We start from the raw sequence: 23865 nt of genomic DNA on the forward strand, positions 1-23865 counted from the left end.
ATTAATGCAACTGGAAGAAGCGGGTGGTTTGCTTACTATAAAAGCTTTTTTTTTTTTGCGCGGGGGGCTTCACTTTGACCCTTGGTAGGATAAAGTCCTTCAAAATGGGTAAAGAAAGCATTAAACAAGATCTTTGTAGATTCTTTAACGGTAAACCACCAGTCTTGTAATATTCAGCATTGACCTCCCATTTGACATACATGCAAAATTTGAGAATTTGATTTCACCACACTTTGGCTTCTCATTGCAGACAAGATATAAAGAAACGTGAATCTCTAGGAAAGTCTATGCTGAAATTTTGATTTTTCTACATTTAACGTGTGCTCAGTGGGAAGTGAAGTACTGTAAATTATGTAATGGTTTATTATCTTTTTTTATGGCCCTTTGTTGATGTATATCAACCATGCACACTAAACAAGTTTTGCATGACTATTATTCAAACTTTATTAATTAAACTACTACTTGTAGTTAGATACTAAAGAGTTTTATCATATATTTCCCTGAGCAATGGACTTGTGCATATTTTCAAATTACTACATACAGAATAGACTTAATTGAATTATATACAGAAATGAAATACTGTACCTTCCAAAATACCTTTGTATACTGCTTGAAACTTTGTAGATGGCTAGCAGAACCTTTGTTAATAATATCAATGTAGGGTCTAGTCTGTCCATGGCTCAAAGCAATTTTGTGTAAGTCTGAACTTGAATTTGAAATTATTTTGCCTAAAATCCATCCTACAAACTCAGACAAGGAATATTGAAAATTATACACAACAACAAGTAGAGTTGCTTCGGGTACCTGCTCCATACTATATCCCAAAAGCTGATAAAATATGCACTTGTAGTAGAATAGAAAATAAAATAAAATTAAATACAAATATGACTTTACTATACAACCACATATTAACCAAGATATTTTTTTTTAGTACCATGTACCACTACAGTGTTTAAATTTATATCATTAATGAAAATCAAATATAAGCTTGGGAAAGTCTTAGATATTACTTTTCTGATGACAGACATTGCAAGGGTTGAGGTGTTCTTTGAAGTCAAGTGGCAGTGGAGTAATACAGTAGATTTTGACATTCCTCAAAGTACTTATGATTATCACTGTTATAGATACTGTACTTCATTAACAAAATCTTTTTCACATTAAAAACCCAGTTTATTGCCAACTGATAAGTTACATTTCTTCATACTGTATCTAAAGCTTGGGTGCCTTCCAGTTGTCCTTCTCCGCTCTAATGGCAGCCATGGTTGCTACTGCATCTGATGTTTTTGCATGTTGCTGGACTGTAGCTTCTGTTACGCGCATGAAGGGATTGATCTGCTTCTCCTCACCTGAAATTTGAAGGGCTTCAGATTTTCAAGACATGATATACATCTCAATGTATAATATTCATTTTAATCTTTAAAATGTGGTTATGTGTTGATTCATGGGGGTAATGCAGTGATCATATATTGATTTAAAATACAGTATTGCTGTCTTGGTTTTGCACTCATGATGCTAATATGGAGCTCTATATGGAATTAGTAGAGTTTAACTTGAGCCATGAAAAAATCCTGCTATCATTTCATGATTACCTTAATACTGTATACAAATGCAATTTGTTATCGTCACTAATGTTACTATGCTAATAGTGTTCAAAGAAAAAGGCGTTGACCATGTGGGTCAAGGCTTTGTAAAACTTTGTAAGTGGGACCCTCCATGGGGGCAGGGTTGTAATGACAAGGTCAATGTGGCATGTAAATAATATATTAAAGTTGTACATCTAGACTGATGATGAGTTTATGTACTTATGGACACACAATGATAGTTGATGTGAAATGTTAGCAGGACAAGAAGTGAGGAATGTTAAGTACAGTATTTATGGAGAACCATCACAACCCCATTCCATGCAACTGTTCATAGCAACACCCAACTCCTGTAAGACTGGGTGTGTACTCTTCACAAACTTCTAGCAGCTAGGCCTTTTCCCTATCACTTCTCATAAATTGTCCACACAATTTTTGTTGAATATTAAAATGTGAGAAATTTAAATCATATGGCTCATGTGACGAGAGAGAGCTGGTAGTAATGGTAGAGATTAAACTAGTGTATCTCATTTTAGTAACAGCAGTGACTATTCTTAGCACTATTAATATTTAATAATAGTAAGACAAGACTCATATTCCCTTTCCTGTCAAGCTTCCGGGATGTTTGACTCTGTAGCATGGTGCTACAGTCTTAAAAGTTTTTCCAGCTGGCAGTATGAGCAAGAGGGTGGGGAGATCTGCTGCTCCATATATCATTATAGAGCTTAATCATATTGTCTTGACATTTTCACCTTATAGAAATAATTATATATAATTTATTGTAAACAGTATCTCTCTATTATCAGATTACCATGTCGTAAACCAACAGGTTTTCTGTTATGTCTTTTCCATGTACACCTTCAGCTTTCCAACATTCTAGCTTCTGCACAGATGCACTTGCTTATTCCAAAGATATCTTCCAAAGTTATGTTCACATTTCACTTCTCTCATCAATTTAGCAAATTCTCAAAGTATTCTCTCCACTTCTAGTTTCTTCTACATATATGTACGTTCTTTCATCATTATTACATATGGTTGGGAAACATTGGTACTATAATACTTCACAGTTATAATTACCTATAGTAGAAGGGACAGAAGGTAACCCTTCATCACGTCGCTTCTGAACCCAAGCAATTTTCTCAGACACTGCAGTATTGTTTGGTTCTACATGCAAGCCAAACATGAGATTTTGTAAGGCATACTCATGTCCACAATAAACATACTGAAACAAAACAATGCAAATTAGTTACACATTAATCTTATGCTTGCACTGTGGCTCCAAATTTGCATGTACTGAATTAAAGATGGTTCTGGTAATTTGTTTATTAAATTAGTAATTTCAGGCTTCCAAATGTTTATAATATTGCCAAGGTATAAATACAGTATTATTGGTAAATATAAGATCTAAAAAACATTAATTATTTTAAGTACATCAATGTACTTTAAATAATATATACAGTATAGCTGAGAGTATTATACATTAAAATTTGCACTGCACTCCAATAAATTGGTCTAGGTGAGGTTAGGTAAAGATTTTGTCTTTATTACTTGGCATTTATATTATTTACACATATTGGTAAATGATTTCAAGCATAAAAAGTATTTGAATGCTGCAATTATTAAAAAAGTTAAGCGAGATTTCCTAATTCAAATTCGTTGGCCATTTTAATTTGCCATGGATAATTTTATATATAGGCCTCTAATTACTAAAATACTTAACAACTTTAATTATGGGTGAACTATTTTTGTTACAAAAAACACATTGACTAATGGCTTCTCTTAGTTTAAAAGAATAGCAGTTAATATTGACATATTACGTATTTATATAAAACTTGCTATGCTAATATTTATTTATTTCCATAAAATACCTATTTATTGCGAGTTACAAACACACAAAGTATATATATTGTTGGCATGATGGGATCTGCTGAGGAAGGTACCGCATTCTGAGTTTCCAGTTGTGTAGTCGGGAAAACTTGACTTTAATGGCATTTATGAAGTTATGAGTGCTCTGGAGGTGTCTTGGCTTCACTGTTCTTAAAAAGATCAGTGTTTATAAACAGTTTGTTAAATTGCAACCTAACTGCCAAGAAGGTGATAAGAACAAAGTTTTGTAAGTTCTTGAGTAACTGCTTGATAAATCCGGCCCTTAACCTTTTTTGGCATTAACAGTTTCAGGCAGTCTGTTTTCCTTAGGAAACATGTACTGAGAAAATAAACCATCATCTCTGATTGGACTAAATTCCAAAGATTCACTAGAGATACTACTGCAAACAATAATACAGTAATAGACATTAAATAACACTTACTGTGGGATCTGGTAAAGCACCGAGTATTTCAATCAGAGCTTTATGCATCTCGACAGCATTTCCTTCAAAAAATTTGCCACATCCACCAAGGAACAGAGTATCCCCTGTAATATATACTTAGTATGTTAAATTTGCAAATACAGTAATGTAAGGATCCTTGGATTATACAATGAAAAACTCATACAGTAAGTACATTAATTAAGAAACCTGCCCAGAAACACAAAAACATACCTACCTGTAAATACTGCAGGTTTGTGCTCAGGGTCATCAGAAGTAACATTATAGCAAATGTGTCCCTGAGTGTGGCATGGTGTGAAAAGGCACTCTATCTTCAGGGAACCTACATTAAAAGTGTCTCCATGACTGACTTTCTGGGTAAGTGCGCCAATACGATCATCGCCTCCCACTACTTTCAGGGGCTTTCCAAACATCTCAACCAGTTCCTTATTTCCTCCAGCATGGTCCCTGTAAATAAACAAAGTATACAATGACAAAAATCAATCTTTTAATGTAATGAAATGTCCTTTTCTGAGCAGCATCAGTAGCTCCTTGGAATATTGGCTCTGGTACCACAGAGATATTCACAAAGTTTCCAGGCCTCTATACTTGGGGTGTGTAACAAAAAAGGAGGCCTGGTCGAGGACCAGGCCGCTTTTTTCATTCTAAGATTATTAGGGACTGACTGCTATTTATTGTGTTCTGTTTACATGTGTGTACTCACCTAGTTGTGCTCGCGGGCGTTGAGCTTTGGTTCTTCAGTCCCGCTACACACGTACAGATGTACAGTAGTATGTTCATGTATATGTCAATACGTACAGATATTAGCTGGTTGTATCATGGGTTAAGTGTACTTAACGTGAGTTGCTCTTCAAGGATTGTTGATGAACTGGCCTAACATGCCTCCTTACCCAAGTATGGCAATAAACTTACTTAGGTACAAGATATCACTTTGGATTTCCATCTGCTGCTACTGCTAATTCGAAACAACACATTAAAGCAATATTTAATGACAGTGAGGAAGAAAATATGACAGTAGTATTAGCACCAAGGACTCCAACGCATTGCAAACTTTATAAGTTACAGTTCATCACCTAAATTATGTTCATGGGTCTTAATACTGTACAGTACTGTATATTTATGATGTTTATTTATTTATTTATTTATTTATTTATTTATTTATTTATTTATGCATATACAAGAATGTACATAAGGAATGAGAGGATACAATTATGGTAATTACAGTCTTGTAAAGCCACTAGCACGCGCAGCGTTTCGGGCAGGTCCTTAATCTAAGAAAATTTTAAGGAGGTAAATACTTGCAAAATTTATAGACAAAAAAATGATAACAGATTACATGGAATGAAAAAAAAAAAAAAAAAAAAAAGATGAGAGAAAATTATAGGTACAGTATATTAAAGCACATAGGTAGCTATGATTGATTGCAATGACAGCTTAAAATGGTAGTTGACAACAAATTGGTAGGCACAATACAGCAGAAACAATATAAGATTGATTGCAATGACAGCTTGAATGGTAGTTGACAAAAATTGGTAGTCACAATACAGCATATGGCTAGCACATAAAAGAAGACAGCAATGAACACAATGATAAGGTTGTTTGATATTACATAAAAATTATGAGATTGGGTACCACTAGGTACAGAGCAAATTTAAAGCTCAGTGTAGGAAACTAAATAGATGAAGTTAGGTACTTTTTGGTTTTGCTTTTAAATAAGGCAAAAGTTTTACAGTTTTTCAATTCACTAGGGAGTGAGTTCCATAGACTAGGTCCCTTAATTTGCATAGAGTGTTTACACAGATTAAGTTTGACCCTGGGGATATCAAAGAGATATTTATTTCTGGTGTGGTGATAATGGGTCCTATTACATCTGTCCAGGGAGAGTTTCAGAGCATGGTTTGCATTTAAGAACAGGGTTTTGTAAATGTAGTTGACACAAGAGAATGTGTGGAGGGAGTTAATATTTAGCAAGTTTAGAGATTTAAACAAGGGAGCTGAGTGTTGTCTGAAAGCAGAGTTAGTTATTATTCTGATAGCAGATTTTTGCTGTGTGATGATGGGCTTAAGGTGGTTTGCAGTGGTAGACCCCCATGCACAGATACCATAATTAAGATAGGGGTAGATTAGTGCATAATATAGTGAGAGGAGAGCAGAGTTAGGAACATAATATCTGATTTTGGAGAGTATACCAACTGTCTTAGAGACTTTCTTAGTTATGTGTTGAATGTGGGTGCTGAAGTTGAGTCTCTTGTCTAGGAATAGGCCAAGAAACTTGCCATCATTTTTATTACTGATGTTAATGTTGTCTATCTGTAGCTGAATTGCATTTGATGATTTGCTTCCAAATAAGATGTAGCAAGTCTTTTCGATGTTTAATGTTAGTTTGTTCGTTGACATCCATAAGTGGACTTTTTTTAATTCATTATTCACAACATTATTTAGTGTATGTGGGTTGAGGTTTGAGTAGATAAGGGTAGTATCGTCAGCAAACAATATAGGTTTGAGAATATTAGAGACATTAGGCAGATCGTTTATATATATAAGAAATAGAAGAGGTCCTAAGATGCTGCCCTGTGGCACTCCAACGGTAATTGGTAGAGTGGAAGAAGTTGTATCATTGATGGTTACATATTGGTGTCTGTCACTAAGATAGGATCGGATGTAGTCAAGGGCAAGGCCTCGGATTCCATAATGCTGGAGTTTAAGTAAGAGGTAGTTGTGATTAACAGTATCAAAGGCTTTTCTTAGGTCAATGAAGAGTCCAATCGGAAACTCATTTTTGTCAAGGGCTGAGTAGATAATGTCAAGGAGACTAATGATTGCATCATTGGTACTCTTTTGGGACCGGAAGCCAAACTGGCAGGGGCTGAGTATGTCGAATTTTACGAGGTAGGAATAGAGCTGTTTGTAAATAATTTTTTCAAATATTTTTGATAGAATGGGTAGATTTGATATTGGTCTATAATTGTTTATGTCCGCCGGATTGCCTCCTTTATGGACTGGCGTTACTCTTGCTTTTTTGAGGATATCAGGGAAGGTGTGACACTCTATAGATTTGTTGAACAGTAGTGCTATGGGTGGGGCAAGGGCATGGGAGGCTCTCTTGTACACAATGGACGGAATTTCACTGGTGTTCCCTGCCTTGGTTTTTAGAGAGTGTATGATGGACACAACATCTGCCGGGCTGATTGGTGAAAGGAGAAGAGAGTTTGGATAGCTGCCTGAGAGATATGTGTTAATATGTGTCTGAGTCTGTGGGATTTTACTGGCAAGATTAGCACCAACCGATGAAAAGAAACTATTAAATTCATTTGCCATTTCTAAATCAGTTGACGGTATATCCCCATCCTTGTAGAGTTTAATTTGGTTATGTGAGTGTTGTTTAGTTCCTAGGATACTAGAGATAGTTTTCCAAGTGTTTTTCATGTTGCCTTTTGCTTCATTGAATCTATTCACATAATATGCAAGTTTTGCCTTTCTTATGATACTGGTAAGCATTGATGAGTACCTTTTAGCTACTTCCTTTGAAACTAGGCCAATCCTAACTTTCTTTTCATATTCATGTTTCTTGTTGATTGAGTTGAGAATGCCACTTGTGAGCCATGGATTGTTTAATCTTTTGTCAGTTACTTGCTTTGTAAGAAGGGGACAATGAAGGTTGTAGAGGCTTAGAGTTTTGGAGAGGAAGAGGTTAGCTAATGAATTTATATCATGGGTATTATTGAATTCAGAATCCCAGTTAATATTGTGAAGTGCCTCTGTAAGATTGTCTAAAGCTGATTCACTGTGTAGCCTAAATGAAAGTTTCTTGCTTTTTGGTGGTGTTATGTCCATGTTCGCTATGAGAAAGGTAGGATAGTGGTCAGTTGTTCTGTCGTAGATTATACCAGATACAAGGGGAGCTGTTATGTTTGTCCATATGTGGTCCAAGGTAGTGGCTGATGTTTGAGTGACTCGGGTAGGTTTGGTGATAGTGGGGATTAGCATACAGGAGTTCATGCTGTTAAGGAAATAGTCAACTTGAGAGCAGTTTTGTTGACCCAGGTCAATATTAAAGTCTCCTCCCAGAATGATGTGGTTTTTGTTGAGATTGTTGTTTATAATAAGATTCCTTAGGTTGTCTGAGAAAGAAGCTATGTTAGTATTAGGAAATCTATAGATGGCTCCAATAGTCAAAGAGGATTTAAGGGATTTAATTGTAAACTGAGCAAAAGTATATTCACAGTAGTCATCTCTGTCACTAATAACACTGTTGCAGATAAATGTATCTCTGTAATATATAGCTGTGCCACCACCTTTTTTATTAGGCCTACAGTTATGAATGGCTTTATAACCAGCTAAGTTGTAGAGTTGGGTATAGTCTTTATTTAGCCAAGTTTCTGTTAAAATAATGAACGATAGGTTAGTACCTAGTGCTGTGAGTAGTGCATTTAAATCGTCAAAATGTTTACCAAGTGATCTAACATTTTGGTTATAAACTGATAGATAGGTTCTATTTTGGAGTTTGTTTTTAGCCTGGTGTGCTGTGAAATACTTACAATAATGATGATCAATGTGCTGGTTGGTATAGATATGAGACAGAAGATTTTGATCAGGATCAATATCAGTGTGCATAGAGATGCAGAGGGATCACGATACAAGATACACGATAAAGCAAAACACAAGAATAAGAGCAGATACAATAAAATAGTAACAATTTAGAAGTAAAATAAAGATCCAATAGATAGCCAGGGAGGACACAGAAGTTACATAAAATAAAACACAAAAAACCAGCGTTGAATGTAATGAAACGCCATTTTCTGGGTGAGTCCCGGAGGCTCCCCGGAGCTATCCCAGGCTGATATGCTAATGTCAGACTTTGGCATCAGTCATGTGTATGGAGTTCTTAGGCCTACCGGGGACCACGGCCAGAACCGGGCCCCCTCAGAGAGGCAAGGGGAGCAATGGCCTATAGAAGCCCCCGTGTAGTTGGAAGCATTCTATGTCTGCCATCGACCGGAACAGGCACCCAGAAAGGTAAGCGCCCCAAAACAAACCCCTATTCTGGTTAAAATTGCTACCTAAAACCGAACTAGTGGATAGAACTCCCCAACCGAAAACAAGCAAACTAGTGTGACGTCACACACTGCCGCGCCGCTGTCTGCGCAGCTCCCCCCCTCCCCGGGAGGGGGAAGGGGGAGCCCCAGACCCCCCGCGCCGGCTACCCACACCTCAGTTCTTGAGGCTGGATGTCAAAAACGCGAAAAACCGCCGACCGGAGGGAGGGAGGGATGCCGGGGAGCCTCCAGGACTCACCCAAAAAATGGCGTTTCATTACAGTCAACGCTGGTTTTCTGGGGGGAGCCCCGTCGGCTCCCCGGAGCTAACTACCCACAGACAGAAAAAGAGGGACTTACCCGGGAGGCGGTCGTCGCTCACCCCTCAACTCGAAGCCGAGACAACTGGCTGCAACCGCCGACCCAAAGCAACACAGGCCCGACGAGGCCCAGGGACATTCACAAGGTAACGAGCAGCCAGGACCCTGTTCGACCGCCAAAATCCCCGCGCCCGAATATCAGACCAAGACATATTCCCAAAGACGGCAGCAAGAGCCGCGAACTTACGAACGTCATGGGCACGGGGATAGACCGCAGGCTGGCTGGACCTAATAACCCTGCGGACGACCTGAGAGACCCGAACCCGCGAACAGGGAAGAAGGGAAACCGGATCAACCCACAGCGCGTCCCCGGACACAGAAGCTGTGGCGCGCAAATAACGGCGAAGCGCCGCAACCGGACACAAAACATGATGCACCCCCAAAACTAACACCACACTCAAAGCACAGTGCAGTAGCGACACCGGAGCCAGAGCACACGACCATCGCCTATAGCATCAGCCTCAAGAACTGAGGTGTGGGTAGCCGGCGCGGGGGGTCTGGGGCTCCCCCTTCCCCCTCCCGGGGAGGGGGGAGCTGCGCAGACAGCGGCGCGGCAGTGTGTGACGTCACACTAGTTTGCTTGTTTTCGGTTGGGGAGTTCTATCCACTAGTTCGGTTTTAGGTAGCAATTTTAACCAGAATAGGGGTTTGTTTTGGGGCGCTTACCTTTCTGGGTGCCTGTTCCGGTCGATGGCAGACATAGAATGCTTCCAACTACACGGGGGCTTCTATAGGCCATTGCTCCCCTTGCCTCTCTGAGGGGGCCCGGTTCTGGCCGTGGTCCCCGGTAGGCCTAAGAACTCCATACACATGACTGATGCCAAAGTCTGACATTAGCATATCAGCCTGGGATAGCTCCGGGGAGCCGACGGGGCTCCCCCCAGAAAATCAGTAGAGACTGACAATATAAATGTAAAATAAAAAATAATAAGAAAAATAATAATCATAAAAAAAAAAAATGATCTTGAAGATAATTAGCTTAGTAATGGTTAATTAACAGGGTAATAAAAAGCCCTAGGTTTAGTGACAAGGGGATTAACTAAGAACAAATAATTAAATGTTGATTTAAAGTATATAAGTTATGATTGTATGAATTTGAGGATCAATTGTAATGTTCTCACACCTCACCAAATTGGCCTCTAATTTTCCCCATTAGGAGTGGAAGCAGCAAAAAATGTCTTGATCAGCAACCTGCTTGCCTACCTCTGCAATTTCCAAAACAATGGTGGTCAGCAAAACTTGGTTGATACGATCATGAAAAATTCCTGTTAACTAGTCTACTCACATAACCTTCAGACCCGTGCTAAGTAGAGGCATAAAGAATCCTTTAGGAAAGGTGTTAGGGCATGATCAACTGACTCGTGTGTGTCCAAGTGTAAAGCCATTGAAGCCTACCAGTGGTGGTGAGTGGTGAGAACTGTAGTAAGGGTGGCTCCAGCTTCTTTAACAGCTGCTAACACAGTTTTGGGATCCACAGGGTCTACAATAGCTGCTTCCTTACTACTTTCATCCATTAACTGCAAAAAGGAAGATTTAAAACATTAAAATAAAAAATTATATATGCTGAATACAGTAATTTATGTTGACCAAATATTTTAATTTAAGACACTTCCTTAATACTTTTTGTGTGCTTTGTTATCAATAGGAAATAAAATACAGTAGTCAGAAAATTTCACTAATCTATGCATAAAATGTTTAATTCCAACATATCATATGGTTATCTTGAGGTTATCTTGGAGATGATTTCGGGGCTTAGCGTCCCCGCAGCCCGGTCCTCGACAAGGCCTCCTTTCTGTTACACCCCCCAGGAAGCAGCCCGTAGCAGCTGTCTAACTCCCAGGTACCTATTTACTGCTAGGTAAGAGGGGCATCAGGATGAAAAACTTTTTTGCCCATTTGTCTCCGCCTCCACCAGGGATCGAACCCGGAACCTCAGGACTACGAATCCGAAGTGCTGTCCACTCAGCTGTCAGGCGCCATGATGTCCGATTTACCAGAAAGCCTCTCAGTATAGTACTGAGGTTTCTCTCTTGACTACTATTTCCAAGGATCCAACCTCTAAAGTTTGTTTTTTGAAAGTAGAGCCATGACCCATCATGGTAAAAATTAATTAGGGCCATTGACTATACCTCAAACCAAAAATTATTTTCATGGCTCAAGATTTTCTATGAAATACTTTGAGAACCTATTCCAATAAATAATTAAGATGATACAGTATGTTATCTCCTATTTACATCCAAAGATTATTTAATTTAAGTGCTTGCAAAGTTTTTGTATAAAGTATCCAAATTCAGTAGATAATTACACACAGAAATCACAATAGCGTGATGCATCAAATGAACAAATCCACAAGGGCTGTGACGAGGGTCCAAACCTACGTCCGAGAGGATCCCAGACGCTGCCTTAATTGACTGAGCTACAACATGGTAAAAGAATTGCAACCGGGAAATCATCCACACCTACCACGGATCCTGCAGTCTCTCCGAGACACAAACCAGGGTTTTACACAATTTCCCATGCACCCGAGCTCTGTCAATAGGCTGTTCTAACTCTTCGCCCTTACTTCACTACATAGGCCCTTGTGGATTTGTTCATTTGATGCATCATGTTATTGTGATTTCTGTGTGTAATGAAGTAAGGGCGAATAGGTAGAACAGCCTATTGGCAGAGCTCGGGTGCACGGGAGAATTGTGTAAAACTCTAAATTGTCTAAAACTAAAACTCGGGAGACTGCAGGATCCGTGGTAGGTCAGAATGATTTCCCCGTTGCAATACTTTTACCATTTTGTAGCTCAGCCGATTAAGGCAGCGTCTGGGATCCTCTCGGATGTAGGTTCAAACCCTTGTCATGGCCCTTGTGGATTTGTCCAGTAGATAAAGCAAATTAAATACCTACAGTTACACTAATCATAGGGTAAAATGAAATGAAACTATAATAATTTCTACATACCAGGTACATGTAGTTATCAGAGAGTGCTGGCAAAATTTGTATTTTCATTGTGGCGTGATCAATAGAGGTTTGAGAACTGTGAAATTTACCCCCACCGATGTTGTACCAGGCGTTAGCTGAAAAGTAAATATTTTATTTGTTGGTACAGTACAAATATTATCTGAATTTACCTGAAAACCACATCTAGTAACGCAGACAAGAAAAGGAAACCGGCAACTTGTTAAAGGTCCCCCTCCCTCCCTCATTTTCCAGTGGATTTTTTCGAACTGGATTTTTAAACTGCAGTGATGTCTTAGCATTTACAGCTTCAGTGGGTAGGCAGTTCCATGGTTTTACAACCCTACAACTCTTATGGATGAAAGAGCATCTCCTATTTCTGTTCTACAATGTGACTTGTTGAGCTTATAGCTGTTGCCCCTTGTACAGTATGTGTTACATTTAACCTTTTAAATAAGGGCTCTGGACTAATGTCCTCCAATTTGTTCATTACAGTATTTTAGTAATTTTGATAAGATCAGCCCCATCATGTCTGGCTTGAAGTATCAGTCCTGTGGCCCTCAACCATTAATGGTATGACAGTCTACTTAATTCTGGGATGATTTTTGTTGCTCTGTATTAACCTTCCATCAAAACAGCTATGTCTTTCTGAAGATGAGGTGCCCATGGTTGGATACAGTAGTCCCAATGGGGGTGCACCAGAAGTTTAGGAAGTTGAAAAGCTACTTTCTCTTCCTTGAAGCCAAAAGTTTGACTATTCCTAGGGTTCAGTTTTTTTTTATTTTATTTTACTGCAGTTTCCACTTGTTGAGCAACTTTCAATGACTGGTGGATTCTGGCTCCTAGGTTCTTTACGCCAATCTGCGGTATGGTAGTGTTATTGATTTGATAGTTGTAATGTGCATTGTTATGCCCTGCATGCAAGGTATTGCATTTTCAATATTAAAAAGCATCTGCCAGTCTTTCCACTATTTGTTAAGTTCATGTAGCTCTGTAAGGCCTCAGTATCATATTTGCTTCCTACTTTACCATAGATCTTAAATGTCACCTATAAATCTGATGTGGTTAATAATATTCTCATATAAGTGACTAATCAATTGGAAAGCTGGCCACAAGATTACCTTCTAGTAAGGTAGGTCATTGGAATACACAATGATATTGTTCTTGTATATTTGTACCATATATAACTCACAAAAAAGAAGCCTTGTATGCTTAGTGAGGTCCCCCCTTGCCAGAGTTGTCCAAGTAGCTTACTTGGAACGCCTCTTTAGTGCACAGTGAATGGATTCTTGTACTGTACTTGCTTCTTGATGTCTTCCAGATTTTGAAAATTATATATAAATTATAGGTGTATACATAATTTGCATCCAATTAACCAATAATATCATACTGTAAGGTTAAGAAATTAAGACTATAATAATGCATGAGAAACAACTTCCACAGCTCTGAACACCTTTTATGTTGAATGGTAATCTGTAAATTACAGTGTGGTGCAGTAATTTCTTTCAATTTTATATCTACTTTTAAATACAGTACAGTACTATAATATATACAGTACATTCTATCTATAAAGGCCTATATGGGGCAAGTAAAAAAATCATTAGATTAACACTTTTAAAAGTTGATGGAAAAATACCTCGAAAATAAGCAGCAGTGAGACTCTGGACAGCCTTCTCTGGCAACAAGGAGGCGGCTAATCGAAACATTCAATTAACGTTTATCATCACACACTGTAACGAAAAATAAATAAATAAATAAATCTTACATAAAATTTATATCATGCTTTCAAAGTGTAACATACTGTACTGTACTATAATATAATGTATATTGTACTATACAGTACTGTACAGTATATACACTCTACATTGTAACATTTCTAGGACTACAAAACCTGATTCCTCAAGCCATAACTTCTACTATGGCATGGCTAAATAGCATTTTCTTGAATAGATATTTGCCAGGTAAAACAATTCCTTATTGGTTTATCAACTAAAATGTTACTATATGTGGATAAATTTTTTGTCTGAAAGTTTATTTCTACCAAATCGGAAATATTTTCTTCCAAACGATATTAAATTAAAATTAAATTAAAAATTCAATTTAAATTTGTTGTTTAGCTAAAAGTACATACATACATAGTGATTTACAAGCGGAATGTTGGATTTCTAGATAGAGCTAGTACTGTATATACTACGTATGCCTAAACCACTAATATGTGCAGCGTTTCAGGCAAGATGTGGGAAAATACTTAAAAACTAAGACTTAAGACTAATTGAGATCAAAAATATAAATTGAATTGAAGTAGAAGAAAAGAATGACAATAATTACATGTTGAATTAACAGCAGCAATTGGAACTGAGGAGCAGATAGTAATTTTGAATACTGTAAATAAACAAATGGACTACAATTTTCTTAAGTTTAAAATACAATACAATACTGTCTGAACAAATTTATTCAAAAGAATGTGTACATTAACAAAGGAGTACTGTACAAATTGTAGGGACTGGAGTTTCACAATTTACGAAGCCATTATTATGCAAAGGATTTCGGGCAACTGTACATGGCAGATATTAGCAGTTTTATAAAGTTATTAGCAGTTTTGCTAGTCACTAATCATTAATATTTGATAATAGCAAGACATAGGTTGACATTTAGGAGGTAAGGTAGGTTAGTTTATTAGGTAGCACAGTACTTAGTTTTTCACTTAAAACTGGTTGAGAGAAGTACAGCTTTGGACATGATTGGGAAGGTCATTCCACATTCTGGGTCACTTGATTTGTAGAGCATTTCTAGTTTAGTTAAGTCGCACTCTTGGAATATCAAATAAGTATTTGTCTCTAGTGCGGTGCCCATGGGTTCTGTTACGACCTTTTAGGAAGTGTTTAATGTCAGGATTGGTATTACAGTTCAGAGTTTTATATACTATATAGCGTACACTTGAGAGGTTGTGAAGTGACTTAATATCTAACATATTCAAAGATATAAGGGGGGAAGAGTCCTGCCTGGGGCCAGAGTTTCACATGTATTATAATAGCTGAATTATGTCAGGTAATTAGAGGACGTAGATGATTTTGGGTAGAAGAACCCCAAGCACAGATACCATAATTGAGATAAGGATAGATGAGAGAGTAATAGAGCGTCACCAGGGCAGGACGAGGTGTACAATATATGATTTTAGAAATCAGATATTGATACCTACATCAACTGCTCATTATAGTCTTATGACAATTGTAGCTGCAAAATGTAACGGATTTGATGACATTCGTACCTGAGTGAAGGTAGATATAGATAAATACTGACTTGTTGTACAAGGTTATCTTAAGGATAATGGTAGGAGGAGGAGACCGTGCTGACAACTGCTGAGTAGTGGTGACTGTTACCAAGCAAGGCACCTCGTACCATTCGCCAAGCAAGGCACCATTCGCCAACCGATTTTGAACTTTACCTACCTTAACCTAACCCAACTGAGCGACCTACTGTTTAATCTAAGTTAATACAGCCTAGCACAGCAATATACATGATTTTAATAAACAGAAAACGAGTTTCGCCCAATAGTCTCGTGTCCGAAACGACCAGACCCTGACTGCTGGCGCCGGGAGCTGCCATGGTCCTCCATCCATGTTCATCTCTCAGAATGTTCGGTAATACGTTTATTGCTTGTGATGTGTGTCTATGTATGTATTAACACGATGTACTGAACGGGGTGAGAATAGCTTGAGCTACCTCATCCCTTTGTGTGTATTTTACCTCAATAAACTTATTTCAATTTCAATTTAATTTCCATCCGGACAAAACACAAACTTTTTTTTATTAACATGCTTAGGTATACACAACAATGTGTTGCTACCATATTCTATATGAAAGATTACACAGTGTAGCTTCGAGGGACCCATAGCCTCGGAGAAAAGAATAAAGAGTATTCAGGGAAGACCTTGTGGATTCTCACTGAACACTTAAATATATTCTCTTACCATCTCCATTTTTTAAGTTACATTGCTACAGTTTACAGAAAATATACACACACACACACATATAACAATCACTGTTCGAAGACCCCATCCAGCTCTTCGGAGGTTAGGTGCGTGCCCAAGATACAGCACGCATTTCCTCTCTGGACTGCAACACTGAGGCGCTGGAACAAGAAACTGGCCGCTCTTGGTCATCTTTCAGGGAGATGTTTAACACTTTCATAGTTATTATAGGGCAGATTCCTATCATTCTCCACCTTGTAAGTGAAACTTAACACAGAATTCTGTTCAAATGCCTCCTTCAGCTGCTGCAGATGTTTGACATCAGGTACCTTCATAAAAATGTCGTCACCGTCTGAACCTTTACGTGGGTACCATAGGGAAGAAGGTCTTGGTTGACATGGACTTGAAACCCGCCATATTTATGCCCGAAACGCTTTGCGTAATAGTGGCTTTAGGCATTGTATGTACTAGCTCTACCTATAAGTCAACCAATCTTTGTAAAAATTATTGTATGTATGTACCTTACCTAAATAAAAATTATTATTATTATTATATACTGCAGGTATGTTGACGACCTTTTTATGCAGGTACCTGATGTCAGACGTCTGCAGCAGCTGAAGGAGGTATTCGAGCAGAATTCTGTGTTAAGTTTCACTTATAAGGTGGAGAATGATGAGAAGCTGCTCTTTTTAGATGTAACAGTCACGAAAAGGAACGGAGGCTTCCACACTGCAGTCTACACGAAAGAAACAAACAGGAATGTGCCTCAATGCCAATAGTGACTGCCCAGACAGGTACAAGAGGAGTGTTGTCTACGCTTACGTTGACTGGGCTCTCAGTCACAGCTCAGGATGGAAGCAAGTCGATGAACAACTCTGTAGGGTAAGGCAGGTCCTAGTCAACAATGGCTTCTCTAACGGTTAGATTGAAGACGTCATAAAAAGAAAGGTGAAATGCCATGCAACCTCTGAAAAGTCAACTAACACAACACCTGTACCCCCATTAGACTGTTTTACTGGAACTTCTTTTCGACGGCTAATAAAACGGAGGAAAGTGTCCTGATAGATATTATTAATAGGAACATTATTCCTACAGACAAAAATCAGAAAATACAATTGCCAATTTACTACAAGACCAAAAGAACGGCTAACCTACTCATGAACAACTCCCCAGACACCAAACAGAACGCCTTGAAAGAAACCAACGTCGTCTATGCCTTCATATGCCCACTTGGGGATTGTAAGCCCCAAAGAACTCAGTATATAGGCAAGACAACAACGTCTCTATCTAGGCGATTAACAATGCACAAACAACAGGGCTCCATCAAGGAACATATAATTTCTTCTCACAACCAGACCATCACCAGAGAAATCTTAACAAACAACACAGAAATCATCGATAGATACAGCGATAGCCGGAGACTCGACATCAGCGAGGCACTACACATCAAGTAGTCAACACCAGAAATCAACAGCCAATTAACGCACAACTATATTCTACCCACTTCAAGATCCCGAACCAACATAGAAGCAGCAAGAGAAAGTATTGGCCAACAGGCCTTCTGCAGTTACTTTCATTCTTATGTTTTCATACCCACCTCACCCGATTTATATATATATATATATATATATATATATATATATATATATATATATATATATATATATATATATATATATATATATATATATGCGAACAAGCCTGAATGGTCCCCAGGACTATATGCGAATGAAAACTCACACCCCAGAAGTGACTCGAACCCATACTCCCAGGAGCAACGCAACTGGTAACTACAGGGCGCCTTAATCCACTTGACCATCACGGCTGTCAAAAGGAAGTGATAGCCGAGGCTATTTGAGCCACTTCCCCGACGGCAACTCGGATGGTAATCTTGGGCATAGCATTTCACCAAATCACCTCATTCTTTGGGGCACACGTGAGGAACACAAATACGAACAAGCCTGAATGGTCCCCAGGACTATATGCGAATGAAAACTCACACCCCAGAAGTGACTCGAACCCATACTCCCAGGAGCAACGCAACTGGTAACTACAGGGCGCCTTAATCCACTTGACCATCACGGCCGTCAAAAGGAAGTGATAGCCGAGGCTATTTGAGCCACTTCCCCGACGGCAACTCGGATGGTAATCTTGGGCATAGCATTTCACCAAATCACCTCATTCTTTGGGGCACACGTGAGGAACACAAATGCGAACAAGCCTGAATGGTCCCCAGGACTATATGCGAATGAAAACTCATTCAAACAAAAAACAAATTAAGGCGCCCTGTAGTTACCAGTTGCGTTGCTCCTGGGAGTATGGGTTCGAGTCACTTCTGGGGTGTGAGTTTTCATTCGCATATAGTCCTGGGGACCATTCAGGCTTGTTTGCATTTGTGTTCCTCACGTGTGCCCCAAAGAATGAGGTGATTTGGTGAAATGCTATGCCCAAGATTACCATCCGAGTTGCCGTCGGGGAAGTGGCTCAAATAGCCTCGGCTATCACTTCCTTTTGACGGCCGTGATGGTCAAGTGGATTAAGGCGCCCTGTAGTTACCAGTTGCGTTGCTCCTGGGAGTATGGGTTCGAGTCACTTCTGGAGTGTGAGTTTTCATTCATATATATATATATATATATATGTTTCATTGAATATGACCGCATATTCTGTATTTATTATTTTCTGGTTTAGGGCTTCTATCCCTCTAACTATTTTCTTAGCATCAGGGCTTAATTGAAATAGGAGTTCTCCAAAACTCATTTTCGTACTTTTAAGGTGAAGAAAAGAAGTGATTTACTATAGAGTGTATTACACTTATTTGTATAATTTGCACGACGTTTTGAACCTCCATGGTTCATTCTCAAGTGAACAGATCTTACAATACTAGTTGATTTTATACCCGCATTAGGTCAGGTGATAATACAATGAAGGTGAAAACATGGGGGGATACATAAGGGATAAACATAGGGGCTGCAGAAGGCTTATTGGCCCATACGAGGCATCTCCTATCTAAACACAAAGATTAATCCAGTGTAATTGGCCTGTTATGTTGGACATTGTCTTCTGTGTTGGCATCGATATGTTCTTGTCTTGTCCTTACTCTCATGGTGGGTAGAGTAAATAGTTCCGTGATTTGGGTGTTCATGGTAGGTCGCTCTATTCTTATGTGAATTGCCTCAAGAATTTGTAATCTTCTTGAATCTTGGGTTTTGTCTATTATGCAAGTATTCTTGTTCAACATTTCTCTTGTTAGAGTAATGTCATGGGCTTGTCTCATGTGATTCCTAGGGGCACCAGATTGAAGATGGCATGTCAAACGCCTCGTCAGCTTGGTCGACGTCATACCTATGTACTTACATTGAAGGTTACATCCTTCGTGGGGGCAAGTGTACATGTATACATGTACACTTGCCCCCACGAAGGATGTAACCTTCAATGTAAGTACATAGGTATGACGTCGACCAAGCTGACGAGGCGTTTGACAGGCCATCTTCAATCTGGTGCCCCTAGGAATCACATGAGACAAGCCCATGACATTACTCTAACAAGAGAAATGTTGAACAAGAATACTTGCATAATAGACAAAACCCAAGATTCAAGAAGATTACAAATTCTTGAGGCAATTCACATAAGAATAGAGCGACCTACCATGAACACCCAAATCACGGAACTATTTACTCTACCCACCATGAGAGTAAGGACAAGACAAGAACATATCGATGCCAACACAGAAGACAATGTCCAACATAACAGGCCAATTACACTGGATTAATCTTTGTGTTTAGATAGGAGATGCCTCGTATGGGCCAATAAGCCTTCTGCAGCCCCTATGTTTATCCCTTATGTATCCCCCCATGTTTTCACCTTCATCTAACCTGACCTAATGCGGGTATAAAATCAACTAGTATTGTAAGATCTGTTCACTTGAGAATGAACCATGGAGGTTCGAAACGTCGTGCAAATTATACAAATAAGTGTAATACACTCTATAGTAAATCACTTCTTTTCTTCACCTTAAAAGTACGAAAATGAGTTTTGGAGAACTCCTATTTCAATTAAGCACTGATGCTAAGAAAATAGTTAGAGGGATAGAAGCCCTAAACCAGAAAATAATAAATACAGAATATGCGGTCATATTCAATGAAACATGTTTGAAAGAAAACCTGCTGCCAGTATACACCAATATATATATATATATATATATATATATATATATATATATATATATATATATATATATATATATATATATATATATATATAATGAAAATGCTTTTGTCATCAGTACTTCTTTTCTTGGACGCATTTTTTTTTTGGTGAGGGGGGGGGGGAGGATATGAATGCTTGTCCGTGTAAAAGCAGAGAGGTGGGCCAGGCGGAGGGGCGCCGGGATGGGTGTAGGGGTCGGTCATGGAACACAGAGGGCAGGACGAGGACATGCACTCTGAGCCAACAGAGGTCCACTACCCGGAGATCCTGCTGGGGCAGGGCACGCATACACACTCCCTCCTCTCCCCCTCACCACATTTATTTGTTGGACCTCATTAGCTTCAGTTGTCAGTGGCCGCACCTGGATTGCTCACCTGTCACATACTGTACCTTGGCAGCACCTGGCGGCCCACCTGGCCCAAGAACCTGGAGCACATGTCCGCAACTTCCAGTCTGTCGTGTTCACAATTTCTCAATTTACATTGCAAGAACAAAACGACATGTTTAATTATCGTCGTCATTTGTTTGCTTATTTATGTTACATAATTAAAACGTCTTCAGATGGAGGAGAAATCGTTCTACACCCTTTTATGGGATATCTAGTGATATTTTTTGTTTTGCTTGATAGTATCTTGATATTACGAGCTGCAGGGTAGCGGTGGGGGTGACGCTGCACAAGCGAGGGAGGTGGTCATGGCAGGAGCGCTGTCAGCGTCTGCAGCTGTAAACGTCAAGGAGCCACATTCTCTTCGTCTTCTTGTGCACATGGGAGTCACAAGAAAAAGGAAATCTGGCCGTCACTGAGGCCAGAGAGGTCTGTGCGTCTGCGCTTACAATTGAACGAAAGAAAATATAATTAGTGAAAATTTCCGCTGTTTGATGAATCATTAAAAGTTGTGCTTTAATAACAACAAAATAGATTCGAAATTCAGCGTGTGGTTTACTCGTAAAAGATTAATTCGCTGCTTTATTTAGAAATGTTTTAATGATCCAGTTACATAAACAGCCCCAGTATGCACCCCCGATTGCTTAAAGATATTTTTTCTCCTGGCGTGACATGACCAGGGCATCTGGTAATAATAATATGAACGATAATGCATACATTATCACTCAAAAACAAGTATTCTGTACTTAATTAGTCACAATATTTTTACATCACGGTCCTTGCCTTCAAGGGGAAACTTACCTTAAAAGTAAACGAATCACTATTAAACTTTCATTAGCTACACGATTGATTCATAAGGATTCCAGATATATATTTAGTTATTTGTATATCATGTACAAGGTTTTTCATTTTGAGCATCATGTGATAAAACATACTGGATTGGTTTTAGTGGACATGAAACAGAGGTTAAGGTTCAAGCATAGCATCGTCATTAATGAAGGTGAAGGAAAGACCCAATTTATGTTTAAGTGTATTAAAAACCAAGGTTTCGGGTGTAATCTACATCCTTTTTCAAGGTACTGTACACAGTACTTTGAGAAAGGATGTAGGTTACATTCGAAAATTTGGTTTTTAATATATTTAAACATACACACGTCTCGATGGTGTCGGTGATTGGATTGAATTACAGTCGCTTAAGAATTTGTATTTATTAGATTTACCGGTATGTGCGGATGTGGCTTTTGTGTCTCCATTATTCTCATGCAATAACGGTACTTTGTAGGGTGCGTCGGTGGTACTTTAATCACTATACCATAAGACTGTACAAAAATATTGGTAGTCGTGAGACTATTTATCCAAGATCCGACAGCACTCGATGGTCAACTCGGGCATAGATATTTCATCGAATCGCCTCACTCTGTGGGGCCACGCGAGCAACACAAAGGCGAACAATTTGTTCCAGGTCCAAATCGAATTGTTACGTTGGCCCCACATGAGGGTCGTCCACCGCCAGGCCAATCTCACCACAAAATTCATACATCTCTTGCTGAAAACATTTTATTTAACAATATTCTTTCCCTCAATTATTTTAAGAAGCCCTATTACGTGTAATCTGATTGATTGATAAAGATTAAGCCACCCCAAGAGGGGGCACTGGCATGAGTAACCCGTAAATGTATAATCTATTTTGTGTTGTCATAGATAACATCGGAAGCAAGTTCGATAATTAACTAAATGCCTAATTATGTTAAGGTATTTGTAAATGCTATTTATAACAAAATATAATTTTAATTATAAATTTATATTAAATCTTAATTTAAATTCCTTTAATATATCTTAAATATACTGAAAAACATGGAATTTGAATTTATTAATATTTAGGAATCATTGTAAAGCTAGCGGCGCCATGACAGCCTCCCGAGGTGGGTGCGTGCTACTCCTCCTCCAAGTCTGGCTTAATATTTCGTTACTAGCAGTCGACGACCAGAACCCCTGCCCCTCAATATTATTCCACTGTAACAGAGGCAAGTTTTCGTCTGTTTTAACATCTGAGTGTAAATGAAAGGTTAAAATGTAGCATATATAATCTTTCCCGACCTCTCTAGCTCCATACCGGGCGGACCAACGGTCCACATTCAGTTTTATGTTTATCATGGACGTACTTCTTTTATCCTAATCATTTCCTATATTCCTTGGTGTAAAATAGCACACGGGGAACGTGGAGACAGCTTATTAGGACGATAGGTACATAGACGCCCTGTGTAGTCTACTACCATCTAGTTACGTGGGCACATTTGTGTGTAGTCTCACAGTCTGTCCTCCAGTAATGATAATAACAACTATTTGGTCAAATGGACTGTTGGGTTCAAACTAATTCACGTTTTATTTAATTGAATGGTACACAAAATATGGAAACGTACCTAATCTAACTTGTCTAAGCAATCCTAGTATAAGGCCTAATATACTCTATCTTAGGCTTCTTCTTGAGAGGTTATCTTGAGATGATTTCGGGGCTGTTTAGCGTCCCCGCGGCCCGTCCTCGACCAGGCCTGCACCCCCAGGAAGCAGCCCGTGACAGCTGACTAACACCCAGGTGCCTATTTTACTGCTAGGTAACAGGGGTATAGGGTGAAAGAAACTCTGCCCATTGTTTCTCGCCGGCGCCTGGGATCGAACCCAGGACCACAGGATCACAAGTCTAGCGTTCTGTCCGCTCGGCCGACCGGCTTAGGTACATATAGTACCCTATATGTACAGTACTTGGCCTAGGAATCTTTAAGTTTAATTTTTTGTTTTTTCGTACCCACTACAATATTAATAGTCGAAGACGTGAACGTTGTTGGCTGTAACAATACATTTGTATCCGTTCAACCAGACAGTTGCTACACGTACTGTCACGTTAGGAGGCTGCCGGGGCTGGCACACAACACAGCCACTACGACAACACGGCTCACTATCACCTTTACAAAGTTTTCTCCAGTTGGAGTAACCCAATATGTTGGATAAAGTACGCACTCAAAAATCTGCCAGCCA

At 39.0% G+C, this 23865-nt stretch overlaps 1 protein-coding gene across 3 annotated transcripts; it reads right to left on the bottom strand.

Moving 5' to 3' along the window:
• Nucleotides 1-347: 347 nt before the first annotated feature.
• tzn (tenzing norgay) lies at nucleotides 348-15779 on the bottom strand. Of its 3 annotated transcripts, none has more exons than XM_045729652.2 (8): nucleotides 15720-15779; nucleotides 13907-14000; nucleotides 12274-12389; nucleotides 10719-10840; nucleotides 4125-4354; nucleotides 3890-3993; nucleotides 2658-2802; nucleotides 348-1346 (listed from the first exon to the last, which is right to left on the bottom strand). In XM_045729652.2, the coding sequence occupies exons 2-8, from the start codon at nucleotides 13974-13976 to the stop codon at nucleotides 1210-1212; spliced, it is 924 nt and encodes a 307-aa protein (XP_045585608.1). In that variant the 5' UTR covers nucleotides 13977-14000; nucleotides 15720-15779; the 3' UTR covers nucleotides 348-1209. The 3 variants fall into 3 exon arrangements, with proteins under 3 accessions (XP_045585608.1, XP_045585606.1, XP_045585607.1); XM_045729650.2 differs by lacking the exon at nucleotides 15720-15779 and adding an exon at nucleotides 15539-15695; XM_045729651.2 differs by lacking the exon at nucleotides 15720-15779 and adding an exon at nucleotides 15571-15684.
• Nucleotides 15780-23865: the final 8086 nt, after the last annotated feature.

This window comes from Procambarus clarkii, chromosome 94, assembly GCF_040958095.1.
Source record: "Procambarus clarkii isolate CNS0578487 chromosome 94, FALCON_Pclarkii_2.0, whole genome shotgun sequence".
Taxonomy (NCBI): domain Eukaryota; kingdom Metazoa; phylum Arthropoda; class Malacostraca; order Decapoda; family Cambaridae; genus Procambarus; species Procambarus clarkii.

Coding starts and splice junctions, on each gene's coding strand:
- tzn (XM_045729652.2), bottom strand. CDS start 13,976: ATGTTTCGATTAGCCGCCTCCTTGTTGCCAGAGAAGGCTGTCCAGAGT. Junction 12,390..13,906: donor CACTGCTGCTTATTTTCGAG/GTATTTTTCCAT, acceptor TTTACTTTTCAG/CTAACGCCTGGTACAACATC. Junction 2,803..3,889: donor GTGCTTTACCAGATCCCACA/GTAAGTGTTATT, acceptor GTTTTGTTTCAG/TATGTTTATTGTGGACATGA.